General features: G+C 36.2%; 1 protein-coding gene across 1 annotated transcript in view; it reads left to right on the forward strand.

Annotated features, from left to right (window-relative positions):
- The window catches only part of LOC126757040 (calbindin-32), a 242,897-nt gene that overhangs the window by 209,112 nt on the left and 12,674 nt on the right, over positions 1–21,111 (forward strand). Inside the window, exon 9 of the mRNA XM_050470627.1 lies at positions 18,655–18,711. Coding sequence (XP_050326584.1) covers positions 18,655–18,711 — 57 coding nt within the window. The remainder of the gene's footprint in view (positions 1–18,654; positions 18,712–21,111) is intronic.

Genomic DNA, 21,111 nt, shown 5'->3' on the forward strand with positions numbered 1-21,111 from the left:
GGCTATAATCGCTTAAGCGGTTTCTACGCCAATTAAGAAGAAGAAGAAGAAATTATATTTTGCTTTGTTTTTGAGTAATTATATGCAGAAAATTATCATATTGGGTAGTCGAAAAAGTCTTTTCGTATTTTGTCAATAGATGTCGTTGCAGTCGTATATCTCCAGTGTTACCAATCACATTGTGTCATACCATATAGTTTTGGAAAGGTGAGATTTTAAGCTCCATCAAAAAAAAAAAATTTGAAGAAAAGTTTCAGCTGTTCAAAAATGTGTGAAAGTAATGAAGTAAATCGCTATATTTTCAAAGTTTTGTATAAAAAAGGGAAGAATGTCACGCAAACCACCAATATAATAGTGAAGTTTATGGAGACGATGCTGTATCAGTTCATGTAGCACAACAATGGTTCGCTCGCTTCCGTTCTGGAAATTTCGATGTGAAAAATGCACCTCGCTCTGGTCGACCTGTCGTTGAAAAAGTCAGTGAAATTATGGAAAAGATTGCCTAGGACCGTCACATAAGCAGCCGTGACATCGCTAAGGAACTTAACATTCATCATCAAATGGTTTTAAACCATTTAAAAATGGCTGACTACAAAAAGAAGCTCGATGTTTGGGTAGCACATGAATTGTCTGTTGAAAATTTAATGGACCGAATTAACCACTGCAGTTTTTTTCTGACACGATATGAAATCGAACCATTTCTGTAGCAAATGGTAGACAAAAAGTGGATCAAATACGACAATAATGTGCGAAAAAGATCATGGTACAAGTGTGCTGAAGCTCCAAAAATGGTCGCAAAGCCGGGATTGACGCCTCGAAAAGGCCGTTAGCTGCTGACCGCCAATCGCGTCTAACATACGCTCAAGCCATCCTTAATCACCACCAAGAGCAAGATGATTTTTCATCAAAAATATTCATGAGTGATGAGGCCCTTTTCCACCTTATCTTCCATCTTATCGAGTTAATCGAGAATTATTTATTTATTACGCTTCTGTAGCACTGAAAATCCGCGTGTAACCCACGAAGAGCTATTACACCCGCTCAAAGTCATTATATGATGTGCTGTTTTCGATGGAGGAGTCATCGGACCTTTTTTCTTCGAAGACGTCGCGTACCAAACGGTTACTGTGAGTGATGAGCGCTACAGAGCAATGATCAATGAGCTCTTTTTGCCGCAACTTGATGAATTGGGTTTGGAAAACATGTGGTTCCAACAGGACGGTGCAACGGCACACACTGCACGTGCCACAAACGATATGCTGAAGGATGCATTTCCCGGGCGCCTAATCTCCCGTTTTGGCGATTTGCACTGGCCAGCAAGATCGCCTGATTTTCCGCTCTAGACTTCTTTTTGTGAGGCTTTTTGAAGTCGCGGGCTTATGCCAACAAGCCTCAGACTTTTGCAGCTCTTAAAGACAATATCCATCAAGAATGTGAAGACCTATCGCCGGAAGTTCTGGCCAAAGCGATGGAAAATGCCATAAAAAGGGCTCAAATGACAGTCAACTGTGGCGGCGGCCATTTACATGATATCATATTCTCGACTTGATGTAAAAAATTTGAAAGACCAAATAAAAATATTTCACAACAGAATCAAAGTTTTTCAATTTTTAAAAAAATTACAGCCAAAAAACATCGGAAGGTTATTTTTGCGCCACTGGATATGTATGTACTGTAGCTTGTTACTCACAGCTAACCAAATGACGCTGTCTAATTACCTAAAACTTTTCCAACAACCAAAATACCAACGCAAAAAACATACTCACGCTGTCTCAATTAAAAATCTTGATTCCATTAAGAAAGCAAGGAAAAACGCAAATTAAGCTAAATTGCCTATCACTTAGTTTTGCCACCAAAAATCTTTACGTCATCATTTGGAGACTACTTACTACCCACCCACCCTCATAGATGTTTGCATAATCAAATTAGCCAGTTCAATTGAGCTGGCAAGCGGAACATAAGGTGATAAGTGGAGAGTACGTACCCTACTGTGCTATATGACTAAATTTTCACAGCTTAGTGACCCAAGTGATCCCAATTAATTATGCAAATTGCGTAGAAATCAAAACAGTTGAGAAAGCGGCCTCGGAATATCAAACGACACACAAAAGTTGCACATTGAGCTTTTTGCTTTTCAAGTCTCATTCTTGCTTTGTTGTTCCATTTATTTGTTAGGAATTCATTTGGTTTTTGCTTTGCTGCCTCAGACTTAGAGACATTAATGCGTTAATTTCGTTTGCTCTTTGCACCAACTCTGGCGGCGGTCTGCTTGGATACTGACAGGTGCGAAGATGATCAGACAGGGCGTAATCAGTGTGAGACTAATTAGTTGGGTAAATAAAGTTTTTAATTTGTGAGACCTTGCAGCTGCACGAAAATTGTCGCCATATAATAATTTAGTGTATATGCTACTGTGATCAAATTGAAAGGTGTATTTTGTCCATTTCATTACCTTCAAAGTAATCCCTCCCGCTGCAATACACTTATGCAAACGAATTTTCCAGTCATCAGAGCACTTGGAAAAATCCTCCGTCGTGATGACCATCAGAGCCTTCTTCGGATCAGCTTTTATATCCTCAATTGAGTAAAACGGTGTCCTCGGAGTGGTCATGTGAATTTGCTGATTAGCGAGAAGTTACACGAAGGTAAATCAGGCGAATGCGGTGATTGCGGCACGATATTAGCTGAAAATGTGGCAAAATGATCACGAATAACCAAAGCAGTATGAGATGGTGCATTATCGCACTTCTTTGTTCAAAAAATTCAGGCATAGCAAAAATTTAAGAATTCACTTTTAGAGCCTCACAAAACGACGCGTATCTCAAATACTAATAAATTTAAGTGAAATTTAGCATAGGTGCCACTAATAGTACTACCAACTTACAGAAAAAAAATTGCCGATTAGAAAAACACGCGAAGTATAAACTAAAAATTCAACTTTCAATTTGATTTTGATAAAAGAAGGGTGAGAATGAGATCGGTGTTTAAATGAGTTAAGCCTCCGCCACTCTATCTGGGAAAAACTGGCGCGCCCTAGCACAACTCAACTCCCCTGAGACGAACACCACACTTAACATCGGAAAACAACATGCACTAATACAACACACCGGGGGACAAATTGCATTTCACCACAGCAGGATGATAACTATCTAACTAACAACAAGGATTGGATCATCGCTGCTTCACACTCACTCGCTAAGACTTTCAAATAGAAACGTTGCAACAACTCGGTTCCTGTGCGCTGAAATCATTTTTCAAATATTCGGTTTTCGCAACAACCGCTCGACCACGATCTGCATCAATTCGACCACCAACGCCGGCAAGTTGGAATGGGACTCTCGCCGCCCTATTCGTCGACATTTAATTTTAATTAGCTTCATCATTTATTATTATTTCATTTATTAAATGATATGGTGAAAAAGCAAACAAAATTGACTTTTATTTTAATTAAGACAGTTCTGTGTACTAGTGTAAACATGGTCCTTCGAGCCTAAAAGACAGGCACCTTAAATTAACATAAATTAACAGCCACAAAACGAACCACAAAAAATAAAATTAAACAATATCCAGTGCAGTGCGGTAGAAGTGCAGTGGCGAACAAAAAAAAAAAATATAAAACAAACAAAAAAAGTCTAGTGCAGTGACCCAAACAAAACAAAGTACTGTGACAAAAAAGAAAAAAAAAACAGAACAAAAGCATATATACTTACAAATGTATATAAAGAACATATGTATGTACCTGTATCAGTGAGGTGACAAAACTGTAAACAAAAACAAAGTGGTTTTCAAAAATTAAACCACCAAACAAGAAAGCAACAAATGCAAGTAAACTAAAAACAAAATAGCCGCGAAATAGAAAATTAAAATAATATCTTGCGGGCGCGAATCGCAACAAAAACCAAGGAAATACAAAACTGCAAAGAGCGAGCGCGAATTAACAAATAGTTTACGCAAACAAAACAGCAACAAGCAAACGCGCGAAATCTTAAAACAAATCACAAATAAAAAACAAAAACAAAGTGCATTTAAAAGACTAGGCTACCGAGCAGTTTAAGAAAACAAAAACACGGTGCAGTGACAAAAATAATAAATGTTCAAACATAAGACACAAAACAAAAAATCAAGTGTGGTGGCTCAGCAGAAATATATATGCAATAACAAAAACTGCAGTGATAAAATATAAACTTATAGAAACAAAATATACAAAACTTTACAAACACAAAAAACATTAAACCGGGCACGAAAAGGGAAAGCACCTAAACAATAACACAAACATAAATGCAATAAACAAACGGGCGCGAATTAAAAAAAAAACACAACAGGTCGAACCATCTGGGTGAAGCGGAGGAACAAAATTGGCGGGAGAAACAGACATACGTACAGGCGCCCTTTACATACAAAAAGGATACCAAGTGAGCGTATTAAGTCCTTTAATATAAAATATACTCACATGAATACATAAATACAAATACCTATTTATTCGATGCCTATACTGCGTGTATTCAAACACACTTTTTAACAAAAAAAAAAAAAATTTACTTGCAATTTTTCCAGAATACTTCTTATGTTTAACAAAAACAATAAGCATGTTTGCATAAGCAAGGGCATAAACATATAATAGAATTATAACATAAGAAACAAAACAAGAGAGGCAAAAAAAATAAAACATAATACATACTCGTATGAGTAAGCACTTTTAGCTTTCGTCAATTCCATCTCCGCGCTCTCTTCTCAGAGCGAACATACATATATACAAATATTTGTACATATAATCATACGGCAAAGAATCTGCCTGTGACACTAAACAAAATATCAATATATTACATATTAACACATAAACATTGGTACACACAAATATTCAAAGTCCACATTGGCATCTATCCGGCAATACCTCTTGTTCTTTGCCAAACAAAAACAAGCAGGATTGCATACAAAAAGCAAATTGATCTCTCTAACGAGCTCTCAATTGCTTAAGAACAAAAACATAATTATAAACACATACAAACAAATACTAATGTAAAAAGCGTATTGATCTCTTCAACGAGCTCTCAATCGCACAAAACATAAGTCCGAGTATTAGGGTGTACCTAAATACAAAATATTCGGACATTAAATATTTTAATATATAAAAAACGCTGTCGAAAAGTAATTAACCATTCAAAATAAAATATAAAAATAAAATATAAATAAAAATAATACCATAAATAAAAAAAAAAACAACGATATTAATAAAATATACGTTTGTACCGAAATAATAAACTCTTATTTACATAAAAGAGTATTCGGTTTCAAATCATACTATATTCCTATTAAAATCAGTCTACACTGAGAAAATTTTAATTAATTGAATAATTTTTATTGGAGAAATACAAAAGATGAATGACGATATAAGTCAAATTACACTTGCAGGAGCTACACGCTCAAAACAGGTTGCTAAATTTGTTTCACAAAGTGAAAGTTTAATAAGATACTGCACTCGGTTTTCATCTTCGCCTATTCAGGCAAACTCTGAATCCGCATTAGAAATAAAGAAGGAAAATCTCGATAATTTTTGGACTCGTCTCCAAGTGGCTCATGACGCCATAGTAGGTTCTGACGATTCAGACCTATCACAAACTTTGAAACAATCGGCTTACGTGATATATGAAAACTGCTTAGACCAATTTGAAGAAACGAAAGCTATGATCTCCGATCAATTGAAGCTAATAAAAGCAATTGCACCTACTCCCCACAGTAGAGTAGAGCTGCCACAAATGCAACAATATCAAGAGGCAAGTTCAGGCATCCAACTCGAGGTGCCCGCATGTGACACAGAAACATTTTATGGAGGTTATGAAGAATGGCCGTCCTTCCGGGACATGTTCACGGCCGTGTACATAAACCATCCTCAATTATCACATGCGCAAAAATTGTATCACCTCAGATACAAAACTAAAGGTCAGGCAGGCGAAATAGTCAAACAGTTCGCATTAAATGACGACAATTTCAATTTGGCTTGGGAAGCTCTAAAAGCTAGATATGAAAACGACAGAATACTGGTCGATAAGCAAGTAACGACACTAATGAACTTGCCAAAAGTCAAGAAAGGAACAAGTGTAGAATTCATCAAACTAGAATCCACTGTTTCAAATTGTTTGTCGATTCTATCGACACTAAATATTCCCACAGACAGCTGGGACCCAATTCTGGTAAACATTTGCACCGCCGCATTACCAGAAAAGTCGTTACTTCTATGGGAGCAATCGCTCTCATCACGAAAAAGGTGCCCAACGTGGCAACAAATGAAAGATTTTCTCACCACCCAATATGAAATTGCGGAAAGGTTAGAAGAAAAAAAATTCAAAACAAAGATCATTAAACACGACCAAAATAGAAGCTTCAATAGACCCCAAGCTAGAAGCAATAAAAATTTAAACAAAAGCTTTCACAAAACGCACTCGTTCATATCCGAACAGAAAAAACACACGTCATGCGAACTATGCACAAGAGGGCATAAGCTTCAAACTTGCGAGAAGTTTAAAAAATTAAATATTAACGAAAGGAACAACTTTGTCAGATCAAAAAGACTCTGTACAAACTGCTTGTCCCAAACACACAATCTTAAAAATTGCAAAAGCAAATATAATTGCTTCTATTGTCACAAAAGACACAACTCAATGCTTCATTACAGCAGATATTCTATCCCACCCCAAAGAAGCGCTTATACACAAAGAACCCCGGGTATACTTGCAAAAACAAATCCCGAAAACCAAAATTTGAAAAATTGCCAAGAGACACTATGTTGCTCAAAGGCACAAAAAATACAAACGCTGCACAGCGAAATGCAAAGTGGACTAGTTGCAGAACCAGTTTCCAACAGACCAACTCAAGTTGAGGACAAATACCTTAATTCAAAATTAAGGAAATTGCAAAAGTTGAGGAAACTTCCAACAACAAACAACATTATAAAAGATCAGTATTGTGAGCACTTCTCTAAAGCCGCAACTACTCGATCAAATAATGGCCGGTATGTCGTACGACAACCAATAGAGCCCCAATTTTCTAATACCCCAAATAAAGGTAGAAAAACCAAAGTCAGAATTCAATCTGACAATAATAAATATTCAAATATCTGTCACTTTTCGACCCCCCAGGGTGGCCTTCGCCACTTATGATTACTGACGCAACATTTAGTCGAATCAGCTATACAAAGCATCAAATTAATTGCGAAGAACTTTCCATTCACCGCCATTCTCTCGCAAGATCCCTCGAATCCCATAGTCCTAACTGAAGGGCTAAGGAGTACCCATTCTGGCCACATCTGAGCCAGGCGTGGAGTTACCAGCCTTCATAAGCCGATAACGCAGAAAAGGCAAATAATAAAAAACTAGTTTAACAAGCCGATAGTAAAGAGATTTGAAATAAGAACACAAATATAAACCTATCAAAGAAACAACCGCAAATATAACAACTATGAAAAGCATTTACAAACTCATAAATCCGTAAAATATACATAGTTTCTTATTGTACGCACGTAAAAGCATAAGTATGTTTAAAATCAAAGCCGTTTTTAGCATTCACAGGTATTCTGCGCCCTCGGGTACACTACCAGAAGTACTCCGCTCTACATGCAATCTCATATATTGCACATACGTGTAATACTAGGCAAAATATTTGCCTAGGGGGCCCAGTATGTTTAAATGAGTTAAGCCTCCGCCACTCTATCTGAGAAAAACTGGCGCGCCCTAGCACAACTCAACTCCCCTGAGACGAACACCACACTTAACATCGGAAAACAACATGCACTAATACAACACACCGGGGGACAAATTGCATTTCACCACAGCAGGATGATAACTATCTAACTAACAAAAAGGATTGGATCATCGCTGCTTCACACTCACTCGCTAAGACTTTCAAATAGAAACGTTGCAACAACTCGGTTCCTGTGCGCTGAAATCATTTTTCAAATATTCGGTTTTCGCAACAACCGCTCGACCACGATCTGCATCAATTCGACCACCAACGCCGGCAAGTTGGAATGGGACTCTCGCCGCCCTATTCGTCGACATTTAATTTTAATTAGCTTCATCATTTATTATTATTTCATTTATTAAATGATATGGTGAAAAAGCAAACAAAATTGACTTTTATTTTAATTAAGACAGTTCTGTGTACTAGTGTAAACAATCGGCTTTTTAAAAAATCAAATTCATCGTTTATAAATTTGTTTCTAAGCGCTGAAAATGGAATTGGACCTTTTGTTGTTTTGATAGAAAGTAGTTTGAGGCTTTTGGTAAAATTCTTGATCTCAGAAAACTGTTAAGCAAAAAATAGTAAGACCTTGTTCATATTTTTTTAATTTATTCTTCAAAATCGATCCCTTGGTGGTAATACACTTGCGCAACGTTTATTCCAATCCCCGAAACCGTTGTTAAAGCAAATTTCCGAAATAGCTTTCAATGCGCTCAGCGATTTAGCGTTTAATGTCTTCAGTTGACTCGAAACGGTTTCCCCGGAGCGATCGTTTAATTTTGCTGAATAGCTAGAAAACACACGAAGCTAAATCAGGCGAACACAGTGGTTGTGACACGATATTGGTTGAAATTTTGGCGAAAAACTCACAAAGAATCAATGAAGAAGGCGACGGTGCATTATCGTTGTCGGCCCATAATTCCGGCTACTTTTTATACTCTCGCAACAAAGTTGCTAAGGAGGGTATTATAGTTTTGTTCACATAACGGTTGTTTGTAAGTCCTAAAACTAAAAGAGTCAGATATAGGGTTATATATACCAAAGTGATCAGGGCGACGAGTAGAGTCGAAATCCGGATGTCTGTCTGTCCGTCCGTCTGTCCGTCCGTCCGTCCGTCTGTCCGTCCGTCCGTGCAAGCTGTAACTTGAGTAAAAATTGAGATATCATGATGAAACTTGGTACACGTATTCCTTGGCTCCATAAGAAGGTTAAGTTCGAAGATGGGCAAAATCGGCCCACTGCCACGCCCACAAAATGGCGGAAACCGAAAACCTATAAAGTGTCATAACTAAGCCATAAATAAAGATATTAAAGTGAAATTTGGCACAAAGGATCGCATTAGGGAGGGGCATATTTGGACGCAATTGTTTTGGAAAAGTGGGCGTGGCCCCGCCCCCTACTAAGTTTTTTGTACATATCTCGGAAACTACTATAGCTATGTCAACCAAAGTCTACAGAGTCGTTTCCTTCAGGCATTTCCATGTACAGTTCAAAAATGGAAGAAATCGGATAATAACCACGCCCACCTCCCATACAAAGGTTATGTTCAAAATCACTAAAAGTGCGATAACCGACTAACAAAAAACGTCAGAAACACTAAATTTTACGGAAGAAGTGGCAGAAGGAAGCTGCACACAGGCTTTTTTTAAAAATTGAAAATGGGTGTGGCGTCGCCCACTTATGGACCAAAAACCATATCTCAGGAACTACTGAACCGATTTCAATGAAATTCGGTATATAACATTTTCTTAACACCCTGATGACATGTACGAAATATGGGTGAAATCGGTTCGCAACCACGCCTTCTTCCAATATAAAGCTATTTTGAATTCCATCTGATGCCTTCTCTGTATAATACGAGTATAAACATTAGGAACCAATGATGATAGCGGAATAAAACTTTACAAAAATACGGTATTTGAAAAATATGTAAATGACGTATTATGAAATCTCGATTATCACTTTACCATGCGAGAGTATACTTGTTACTTGTTACGAATAGTTTCGTGCAAACGACGCACAACACTCAAATAGTATTTTTTGTTGACAGATTGGCTGGTCGGAAAGAATTCAGAGTGCACCACACCGCGATATGCGAAGAAAATTGTCAGCATAACCTTGATTTTTTTCGGCTTCGGCTCACCTTTGCCTCGTTATGCGGCCGATTGATCATCTGTTTCCAGGTTCCAAGCATAGATCCAAGACTCATCGAGTATTAATACGTTTCATGATATCCTGGAAGTCGCAAAGCATTGCTTCACAGACGTTAACGCTGCGCTTTTTTCGAAAAATTTAGTGATTTTGGTAACAATCCTGCTTTTACTTTTCTTAGGCCCAAGTAATATATCAAAATGATTTTCACTGATCCTTCGAATATTCCAAAGGTGCCAGTAAGATCTCTGCCTTTTAATCGTAGATTCTTAAGCACCGATTCCTTTATTTTATTGGCGTGTCGATCATCAGTTGATGTTGATGGCCGTCCTGGAAGTGGTTCGTCGAGATAACGCGTTCTCGTCCCTCTTTGAATGATCTATATCGAAAGCACTTGCTCGCGGCAAACATTTATCACTGAAGGCCTTTTCCAATATTCTAAACGTGGCGGTCTTAATATTTTTTGCTTACAGTAGTTCTCGGACAACACTTGTGGGTTATTATGTCTGATAATATCACAAAATAAGCTTAGGGTTTGCCAGTTAGTTTAGCTAAAACTATAAAGTAACTTCCGAAACAGGTTTTTTTAGGTCTTAGTCTTATTTTATATGTGTCTTCAAAGGTTATTTAGCGTTAACAGTCTAAAACCAACAAAATCCTAAGAAAACTAATTTTTAAGCTTTACCCACAATTGTCATATCCTTTGGCACAAACTTAGGAGATGTGTGGAGATCCATAAAATAAAGTTTACTCAAAAGAAACAACGGAAGCGTTTTTGAATTTTTTTCAGGCCTCACTTTAACATAACAACTTATTAAAAACAAAATTATCCATGGAGAAACTGCCTGGAAGTTGTCATGCATAGGGCTAATTTAAAAAGAGCCTTTAACATAAGAGAATACCTGCTCCAATGACTCAATCAACACTAAATTTCTAGAATCAGATTGGAAAAAGAAAATTACCAATTCGGGCAATATGTTTTCCCATAAGACAATTTGCTATTCTTATTCTTATCGTTACAAGGGCGGCACCACTACAATTTATCATATTTACAATATCATTTATACTAGTTATATACATACATATATGTACATATGATGTATACTCTCATTACCTGATTACTTTTCTTCTATATTCTCTTTGTTTTCAAATTCTCTATTCTCACACTTCCAACTTCTTGCCTTACTTTAATTAAAAGCAATTACTATTACACCCCTACGGTTCCCAGCTGTGGCACTTCCGGCGTTCCGGACACAAGTGTGTGACACACGATTATTTAGCGATTATCTACATTCATTTGTATGTGGGCGGGCTACAACTGTGAAAATTTACAGATTCGTTGACAAATAGCGGAAGTGTGCTATGGGGCTGCTCCGCATCTGTGGCAGCAGAAAACGATTGTATGTTGTCGCACAGCAGGACATACATACATACACCCAAGTAGATAGTAATCGACATAAGGCCACTAAAGTTTATACAGTGCCAATGACGCGACACACACTGGATCTGAAAGAAACGAAAGCAAAACACATGAAAAAAACAGTAGCAGCAGCAACGGTGCAAATAAAATGTAGGACACAAAATCGCTATCAAATTTCCAATTACACGAGCACAGCGTCGGTACAACAATATGGTGCAAGATACTGTTTTCGCTTTTAATCTGCGCCAAGAGACACAGACATTAATTCATTGCGGTTTTAAAATGTGATTGGGACGCGTGAAAAGGCAGACAGGCGGACAATAATGGCGGGCATTAATTTTGGGGATATATATTTGCGGCATTGGTGGGTGTTTATCGATAGTTGTTGTTTGTTTTTGCCTTTTACTTCTTTTTGTCTTTTAAGCTGCGCTTCGTTTCATGGCAAACGATTTTTAACATTTAATCTACTAAAGTCATTCATGTGGAAGCGACCATGAGGTTGTTAAGGCCTAGGTGACGACGTGTATGCGGCAAAGGAAAATTACCATTGCTTTTAAAATTTAATATTTACAATAGATTCGATTTCTAATAAAAATGTGTAACAATATTAATTTTGTTGTGTACATTAAAGTTACTACTTTAGTATATTATATAGTAATACTAGGGGATCCAGCCACGCTTTGCTTTGGTATACATTTTATACTATTATTCATAACTATTCAATATAGTGAAACAATTTATTTACGAATAAAGGCGAAAACGTTTTTGTCGGTATAAGAATTCAAGGGATTGTACTTGAGGTTTAATTTTGAATATGATCATACAAATAAATTTCATTGGAAAAAATAACGAATTTAAGGCTGCTTTCTCAATGTCTGGTTACCAACCTTTCTGTCCAGTTGTCCGCTTAATAGATTGTACTAATTAAACATTAACAATGTGAATGATTAATTGAGATATCCGCTTAATAGAGCGTCCATTTAAAAAAGTTTTCACTAATTTTTTGATTTATAAATTGTTTTCACAATCCTATCTTCTTAGTTGGTTCGAACTAGACACAGTGTGTAAATTTTACTAAAATCGGTTCTGTAGTTTAGGAGTCCACTGCGGACATACGACATGACACGTACTTCTTTTATATTCGCATTCATTGTTAAAACTCTAACGTACTTCAGTCAACTGTTTACGTAAGTTGCCTTTTATATTTCCGAATCAGAGAACAAAAACAAATTTTAATAATCTAAAAGTCAAGACTTAATGTTGTATTACTTATCACATCGATGTTTTAAGTGCTCAAAAATGCAGTTGTTTTAACCAATGTGTGAGAGCTCACGTTGTCGTGGTGAAGAGTGATCCGTCTTCAGCGCCATGGTTAATTCTTGAAAGGCAACTGGCAAACAAATGATTGTGTACCATTCAGAATTTATTACTCTGCATTGTTCTAGTAGTATGATTGCGATATGTTCAGTTTTTCAAAAAAAAAGGCAACCATTTGCTTGAAAGTGCTTCGAGTTCGAACAACTTTTGTTGGATTCGGGTAATCTTGAAACACCTATACAGTCGACTGCTGTTTACCTTCGGGCACATACGCGTAAATCTAGCATTCAACATGCCATGGACATCTTTTGAAGCACTACTATCGTATTTTGTTAACATTTCTCTCGACCAATCGACACACGTTTTTTTGAGAAATTGACAAATTGTGTGGAATCCAACGAACCAATCGAAAATGAAATGATGAAAAAAATTTTTTACAAAATTCGTCTTGGAGTGACCTCGATTGGTTTGGGACACAAGTCTTTGATGGAGCTTTATCGCAAAAATGGAATTAAGTTCATCGATGCATTATTGCTGGCTAAAATGTGCGCGATTTAATTCCATTTATTGGTCGAGAAGAATATTTTAAGTTACTGTAAACAACACAAATAGCGCTCTTATGTCAAAAAGTCTAAATGTATACCATCAAAAATGTAAACTTTGCGATAAGGTTGCCAATTGCCAGTTTGCAACACTAGGGTTGCCAAATCGCGAATCATAAAAGGCTATCTACGTATTTAAATACGAACTTATTAATGGACAGCATAGCAGCTGTTAACCTTAAAGGACAATCAAAAGTGTAAGTCAAACACTAAAGTGGGCCCTAAAACCGAATTTATGGCGAAATGTTTAACAACATTGCTACAATACCATACTTCTCTTTTTTTGGGTGGGAGTATAGCTTACGTATATACTACATATGTTAAGCTATGCTCAAATCGTTGATCATTCATGATGAGAATATGATCAGCATAGATTAGGGTAGGTTAAGTTAGGTACATAGGCCTTTGTGATACCCAGAAATGTAATTTCTATTAAAAAGATTGTCGCAATCGGTAAAACACCTAAAACCAGCCTGCCGAATTCACCGGGTTCGTAGAAATCATGACAACCGAAATACTTAAACGTTAATCTGGCGAAAGATAGACAGTTATGGAGAAAGTGTTTAGATGTTTTCACCTCATCTTCCCTATTTCAACTTTGTCCGTCAAAATCTTTAACCTCACTGCGATAGTGCCAATGGGACAGTGTACAGTTGGGACAACTATCATTGTGGCGATGAGAGCCTTGCTAGGAGACCCAAAGACTCAACTCGTGAATGTACGCAGACAGAGAAATCACTGTTCCTTCCCATCCATTCCATAATGGTCTGGCACTACGTGAATAGCTATAAAATCACTGTTAGCGAACTCAACGCTCGTATAGCAGCTCTGCTATCGGAGTGGAAGTATATCTCCCGCCGCAAATTTAAAAATTACGTATTGGGGACACCCTGTATAATACATTTTGATAATATAAATGATTTTAAGTCAGCTTAGAAGTCGAATATCAGGTATATCAGTGCTAAGAGAGAGTATTTTAACTTTTGATATTACTTTAGTTTACCTGTGAAATGTCATTATATGACGAGATGGCAGAAAGACCTCTCAAGAAGTTTAGTTGATATAGGTTTAGTGGTTTGTGAGATATGTATTCTTTAAGGCCTGTATTAAATCTCATTGTTGTATCTTATTTTGTGTCTTGGTTATCGCCCTTGATAATTTTTATTCCATAGCCATTTTTTGGGCGTGGCAGTGGTCCAATTCTGCTCTTATACCATGTCAGCTTTTATGGTACCTTATTTTTTCCTCAATTCCATATTTTGTGAGAATATAAAAATAATACAACTGAATTGAACTTCATATGATCGTTCACTAATTACTCAAAAATTATTTAAATCGAACAATACAGACATATATATGTGGGAACGAAGGAAGGACATGTGCAATAGAAGTGGTCGCACGTACGCACAGTGACTTGCAGCACTTACTCCAAAAAGACAACGAATAGCGACAAGGAAACAACTGGTAGGGAAGACTATTAAAAAAGATGCAGACAGTGGGCACGCGGACGAGCCCTAAGAAGGTTAAATTCAAAATTTTGTTAAAATAAACAAACAAACTTTTCTGTAAAAATAAACTTAATAAATATTTGCTAAATAAATATTTAAGAAATATTTGAGTTACGCTTTGTCTTTCAAAAAGTTGTGAACTTTTAAAGCTTAATATCCAGAGTAATTATAAAATAATATTTCGAATTTTTATTGAGTTTAAATAGTAAATACTTTAAGTTTTAATTTAAAGTTATTTAACGACTTAAAGCACTCTGTAATTAAACTGCCTTTCAAGCAAATAAATTTATGACGCAAAAATCCCTAAAAGTCTAATTAATTCCCTTTTAATTTTATTCAAATCATAATCCGCACTTCGCCACTTCAATAAAATAATTCCATTTGAACTTCACCAACACAAATAAACCACACCGAACACAAGCACTCTACGCTACAAACATACATACAAACATACACTAAGCCACTTAATCCACCGCCATTAATTACTTATACGCCGCGCACGACAACTTTAAATATGCATAAAGAGCATTTCGCATAATTAAAAGCGGACAAAACAAAAAAGAGCATTACTAAATAAATGAGGTTTGTTGACATATTAAGTACTGTGATTGAATGCAGAGAACGCGTGAGAACATGAAAGCGCAGCGGAAGGGGAAAGCTTTTGCTACATAATTACAAGTGTTTGTCGTAGTTGTTTCCTCATAACTTGGCATGTTTTTGATTTAAAATGCAAATTTGCGTATTATTGTAGTGACGTGTAAATAAAAACATATGCAAGTGTAAATGTATGTTGCTTATTGACATTTTTATTCACACTGCTTATAAATCTGCCTACTTTCACTACTCAGACCACAGACGAAATAAATTACACATTTCTTAAAAAAATTCAAACATTTTATTTATTGCTGGCTGATGCCTTATTTGCATTTTATAACTATAGAAATTATGACTTTTACATAAAATATGTTTTGTGTCTTTATTTGAAGATTTTTGCTAATTTTTCCGCTACTTCTTTAGTTAGTATACAAATTATTATATTTTAAGCAAGCAATATTTGCATTTTCATATATGTATATCTTGTATATATATTTACACATTTCAATAATACCATTATGTACCCGCATATTTTATATTTATACCCTGAACAGGGTATATTAAATTTGTCACGAAGTTTGTAACACCCAGAAGGAATCGTCGGAGACCCTATAAAGTATATATATAAATGATCAGTATGTCGAGCTGAGTCGATTTAGCCATGTCCATGTCCGTCTGTCGTCTGTCTGTCTGTCTATATACGAACTAGTCCCTCAGTTTTTAAGATATCGTTTTGAACCTTTGCAAACGTCATTTTCTCTTCAAGAAGCTGCTCATTTGTCGGAACGGCCGATATCGGACCACTATAACATATAGCTGCCATACAAACTGAACGATCGGAATCAAATGCTTGTATGGAAAACTTTCACATTTGACAAGATATATTCACGAAATTTGGTATATATTATTTTCTAAAGCAACAATGTAATTTCCGAAGAAATTGTTCAGATCGGTTAACTATAGCATATAGCTTCCATACAAACTGAACACATAGTTACTAACAGAAATGCATCTGTGAAGGATATTTAGCTTCGGTGCAACCGAAGTTAACGTTTTTTCTTGTTTATTTTCATATTATTAACAATACAAAAAGTAAACCTTAAAACTAATAAAAATGTGTTAAAAATGATATTTGAGTTGAGATATTTTCAACAAAAGCACATCTGCAGGCTTTACAATTTAGACGCATACATATTTTTTCGGTGAAGTTCTCTCTCCTCTTCTATGGATCCTGGACATTAATGACCTGCTTAAAAAGCGCGCGGCTACCAACAAATTGGACAGTCTGAAGTGTTCTCGCCATCAATCCAAGAAAAACCGAGATGGTTTTATTTGCTAGAAGATATAAGATCCCGATTGCACCGCTTCTACAAACGGTAGACATCCATCTGCAAACGGCGGATACAATGAAATATGTAGGACTCATTTTGGATAGTAAGCTCTCATGGCATCGATTGCTTTATACTACTGAAGAAGAGCCATTTGAAAAAGATGGACACCGAAAGTGATCCTCTGGCTATATGATACCATAGTCAAGGCCATTATGTTCTATGGAGTCTTTAAGTGGTCGAACCGAACTTTGGCGGCTCCTTCTCAGCCTATATACCGGCGAGGGAACTGTGGGTGGGACGATGCCATTGGAGGAGAGGAACAGTGAGCTTCTTTACGGATGAGTCAAAACTTGGTGGGAAGGTTTGTGGAGGGGTTTACTGTAAGGAGCTCTCCATCAACTGCAGCTTCAGACTTACTGACTATTGCAGTGTCATCCAAGCCAAGCCATTGATGTAGCAGTAGCCTTACCGAAGTGCAGCCTCCTTCAGTGATGTGACCATTCACTCAAATAGCAGAACAACCGGTGGGTGGGAGCGTTTCGGTGTTCCCATATTCTCTTGTGTTCTACTGCTAGATAGGTGGGCTTCGCGGAAGCTTAGGCAGCGCTAGGTCACCATCGGTACATGCGTTGTAGCAAATGCCAATTGGCCCAAGATCGATCGTAAGAGATCTAGTGATCTCTTTGCCTTTAGTAAGCCTAGGCTTTCCCTAGTTGTGAGACTTTTAACAGGTAACTCCCTATTGGCGTCCAAGCCGTAAGGTTATGAATATTACCAAACGTCATCTGCAGAAGTTGTATTCCTTCTTGAATGTCCCGCATTTGGGAGGTCAAGACATCAACACTTGGGAGCGCATACCTCTGGACATTCCACCGAACGGGCGGGAGTGGAAATTAAACGCCTGTGCGAATTTGTATTGTCTTCAAAGCGTTTTGCTAATTCATAGTTCGAAAACACGATTTCTTCTTTTCTATGGCTTCACAAAGAGCTACATATAGCAGTCCACGTGCGATCTCTCTAGATCAGCCATCTAACCTAACCTAAAACTATTCTGACATTTTTTGGCGTTTGCGTTTTTCGTGTACTACTATTTCAATCAAGAGCTCGCACAGGGCCTTCATCTTTAATAATCAAGAGGTATCTCTGGTCGGCAAACTTACTTGCCATTCAAATTAAAAAATAAAAGTTTCAGTTTTAAATTTTTAATTCCAAACATTTAACTGATTAAGAATTAAAAAATTGGATTTTTTTTAACTTCCAATACCAAATATCGTGGATTGAAAAATAAACATTTTATTTTATTTACGTTATTATGTTTCATTTTAACTTAAGTCTATATAGTTGTGTACAAATTTATATATATATGTATTTATACATTTTTTAATTTATGTATATTTAAGACAAAACTTGCACGCTTTAAAGTTATGTTTTTTATACGAGTAAGTATATGAAATAAAATTAATTATTTATTAATATATTAAAAGACTAAAGCTTTTGTATTATGTGATTCGAATACTCTTTTTTTCAGATAACATATGTATTATATGTTCTATATTATTTCCTTCATATATTTAATCCTTTATCTTTTAACTAAAAACACACTATTAATTATAAACTTAAATGCATAGCTGAAAATATTTTAAATATGGCGGGCAGCCTTTATGTTATCTTTCAATACTCATACATTACAGGGTGTCTACACTATATGGACTATACATTTTTATATTTGATAAACTTCGTTAAACATTTTACTTGTTACACTTTTAAGCGCTTTTATGCTTTAATTGCCAAAATATAAAAACTAAACTAAATGCTAATTACAAACATTACTTTTCTCTTTCATATACACCACACTCCGCGGCCTTACTCGACGTCATCTTTACGCCATTCTGTTTTGTGGCCTTCAACAACTTCTTCGAAACTCTATGCAAATCTTGACACTTGCCTGCATTTACAACATAACCTCAATTTACGACGCTACGAATGGCTTACAATAGGGTGCCGCTAAGCTGACAAAAGAGGACATCGAAAAAGTTTTCTCACTGTACGATCGGGTGAGTTGCAATCCTAAAAACTTTGATGCCAAAGTTGTGTGAGAAAAATTGTGTAAAAATATTTTTTTGCTAGCATTTTTGGCGCAACAATGCAACTTGCTTCAACTTTTTCCATTCTTTAATATTTCGGTTTAGTTTGCATTTGATATGGGGACGTTATTGCAATGCAGCATACATTTTTTTATTTATTTTATTTTGCATATCCATTTTGAGCTATTTTTTTCATTCCTTTCATTTCAAATATTTCTCTTACATTCACATTTCTGCACAGCAGTGGAATGCAAATTATTACTTTCTGATATACAAAATTATGCAGACCGTATTTCGCATACATATGTTTGTATGAATGTATACCCAAACCACAAGAGAAATTTATGTTTGCTGTGCCTTTATTGAAATAATCCGATTGAAGTGCAGATGAAAAGAATATTTTCTGTTGAGAAATATTGCAAGTCATTTTTTTACTTATGCATTTTAGATGTAAGAAAATGTGATACCAAGTCTTAGCTCTAATTTAAATTTGATTGTTAATTAGTTAACTTCAAATATTGTATAACGAAAACTCAGTTGACCATTTCGTCATCTTAATAGAACGAGTTTACGAATGCACAGCTCTTTTTCAAGTTGGCTAATTCATAACATTTTTCTCTACTTCTTCCATTAATACCAAAATTATACCTCGTTCTTTCTTTGTTACCAATAATTAGTTCCAATTTCAGTAAATGTAAATATTTGGAGAAAGAATATTTGTTTTGTTCTATTTTATTTCAAAAGCATAGCCATTATTATGCTCTGATCAGGGTATATAGTATTAAATTTGCCACGAAGTTTATAACACCAAAAAGGAAACGTTGGATACCCGAAAAGACTAGTCCCTAAGCTTTATATATCGATCTGATAATTTCGCACACGTCATTTCCTCTCCAAGAAGTCTGAACTATATATAAACGCGATATCGGACCATTATAACATATCGATCAAAAATTTGAACGATCACAATCATGTCCTTATTTGAAAAGCTTTTTTTTTTCGAAACCTTCGATATCGGACCATTATAGCATATAACTGTCAAACAAGTTGAACGATCACAATCATGTCAAACTGATCGATTAAAATCAAGGTCTTGTATGGATTCTTTTGCATTTGTGAAGGGTATTATACAAGTAGTGTCAGTGCAACCGAAATTAACGTTTTTTCTAGGTTTTCATTCAATTATGATGAAATAACCGAATCCGAAATTTCAATAACAAAAGCATATCCAAACTAAATAATGTTACTTCTCTGTCCCTCCAATTAAAAGGTGATTCATTTCGAGGTTCCCTACTTTTTTTTAAAGAAAAACTACAGAAACTTCAAGTTTAAGGGAGAATGTTCATTATCACTTTGAAATGTTGGCCGCGGCTATGTCTCAGATGGTCCATCCGTTGAGTCCAATTTTCGATGACTCGTTCGAGCATTTCGACTGGTAACTGGCGAATGACACGCGTGATGTTTTGCTCCAAAGCCTTAATCGAAGCGGGATTGTCCGCATAGACCTTAGACTTTACATATTTACACAAGAAAGAGTCTAACGGTGTGATATAACACGATTTTGGTAGCCAATCGACCGGCCCAAAACGGGAAATTATTTGCTCACCGAAGTGTTATCTCAATAAATCAATTTATTGATGCGATGTGTGGGAAGTGGCGCCGTGTTGTTGAAACCAAACGTCACAGAAATCACGCTTCAATTTCGGCATCAAATAGCGGCAATGATGGCGCGATAATGTTCATTGCCGGTTACTTATTTTGAGTAAATACCGATGATCACCGAACAAAACCACACCAAACTGTTGCTTTTTCTACGTGAAATGGCAGCTTTGAGTTTCTTCAGGTTGCTCTTCGTCCCAAATTTGGCAATTTCCCCTGCTTATATACTCATTGAGTTAGATGTGGGAATCATCGCTGAACAAAATTTGACTCGAAAACGTCGGATTTTCTTGAAACTTTTCATGAGCCCATAGAGCAAAGCAATGTCGCTTGGGAAGATCGAGCGGCTTCAGTTCTTGCACAAATTCTACTTTATATGCTTTCAATTTAAGGTCTCGATGTAAAATGCGCCAAGTCGTTTCATACGTCAGACCGCAGCGTTAATCCGGATTAACTGCGCACTTAATCAGATCCAAATTTATAGGTGACACACGGCAGCTATGCGAGTTTGAAACTCTCGTAAACAGCTTATTGTCATTTTTGTAATATTTTCAATGAAAATGGATAGAAGATAAACATTGGGGTTGTTAGCCAACCAATTTTTACAAAACCATTTCTTATCACAAAATTTTATCAACACGTTATTTTTAAAACTGTATCATAACCTTACATCAGAACATAAAACTTCTTGTCTTATTATTGAAAACTTGA

The sequence above is a fragment of the Bactrocera neohumeralis genome, chromosome 4, assembly GCF_024586455.1.
Source record: "Bactrocera neohumeralis isolate Rockhampton chromosome 4, APGP_CSIRO_Bneo_wtdbg2-racon-allhic-juicebox.fasta_v2, whole genome shotgun sequence".
NCBI classification, from domain to species: Eukaryota; Metazoa; Arthropoda; class Insecta; order Diptera; family Tephritidae; genus Bactrocera; species Bactrocera neohumeralis.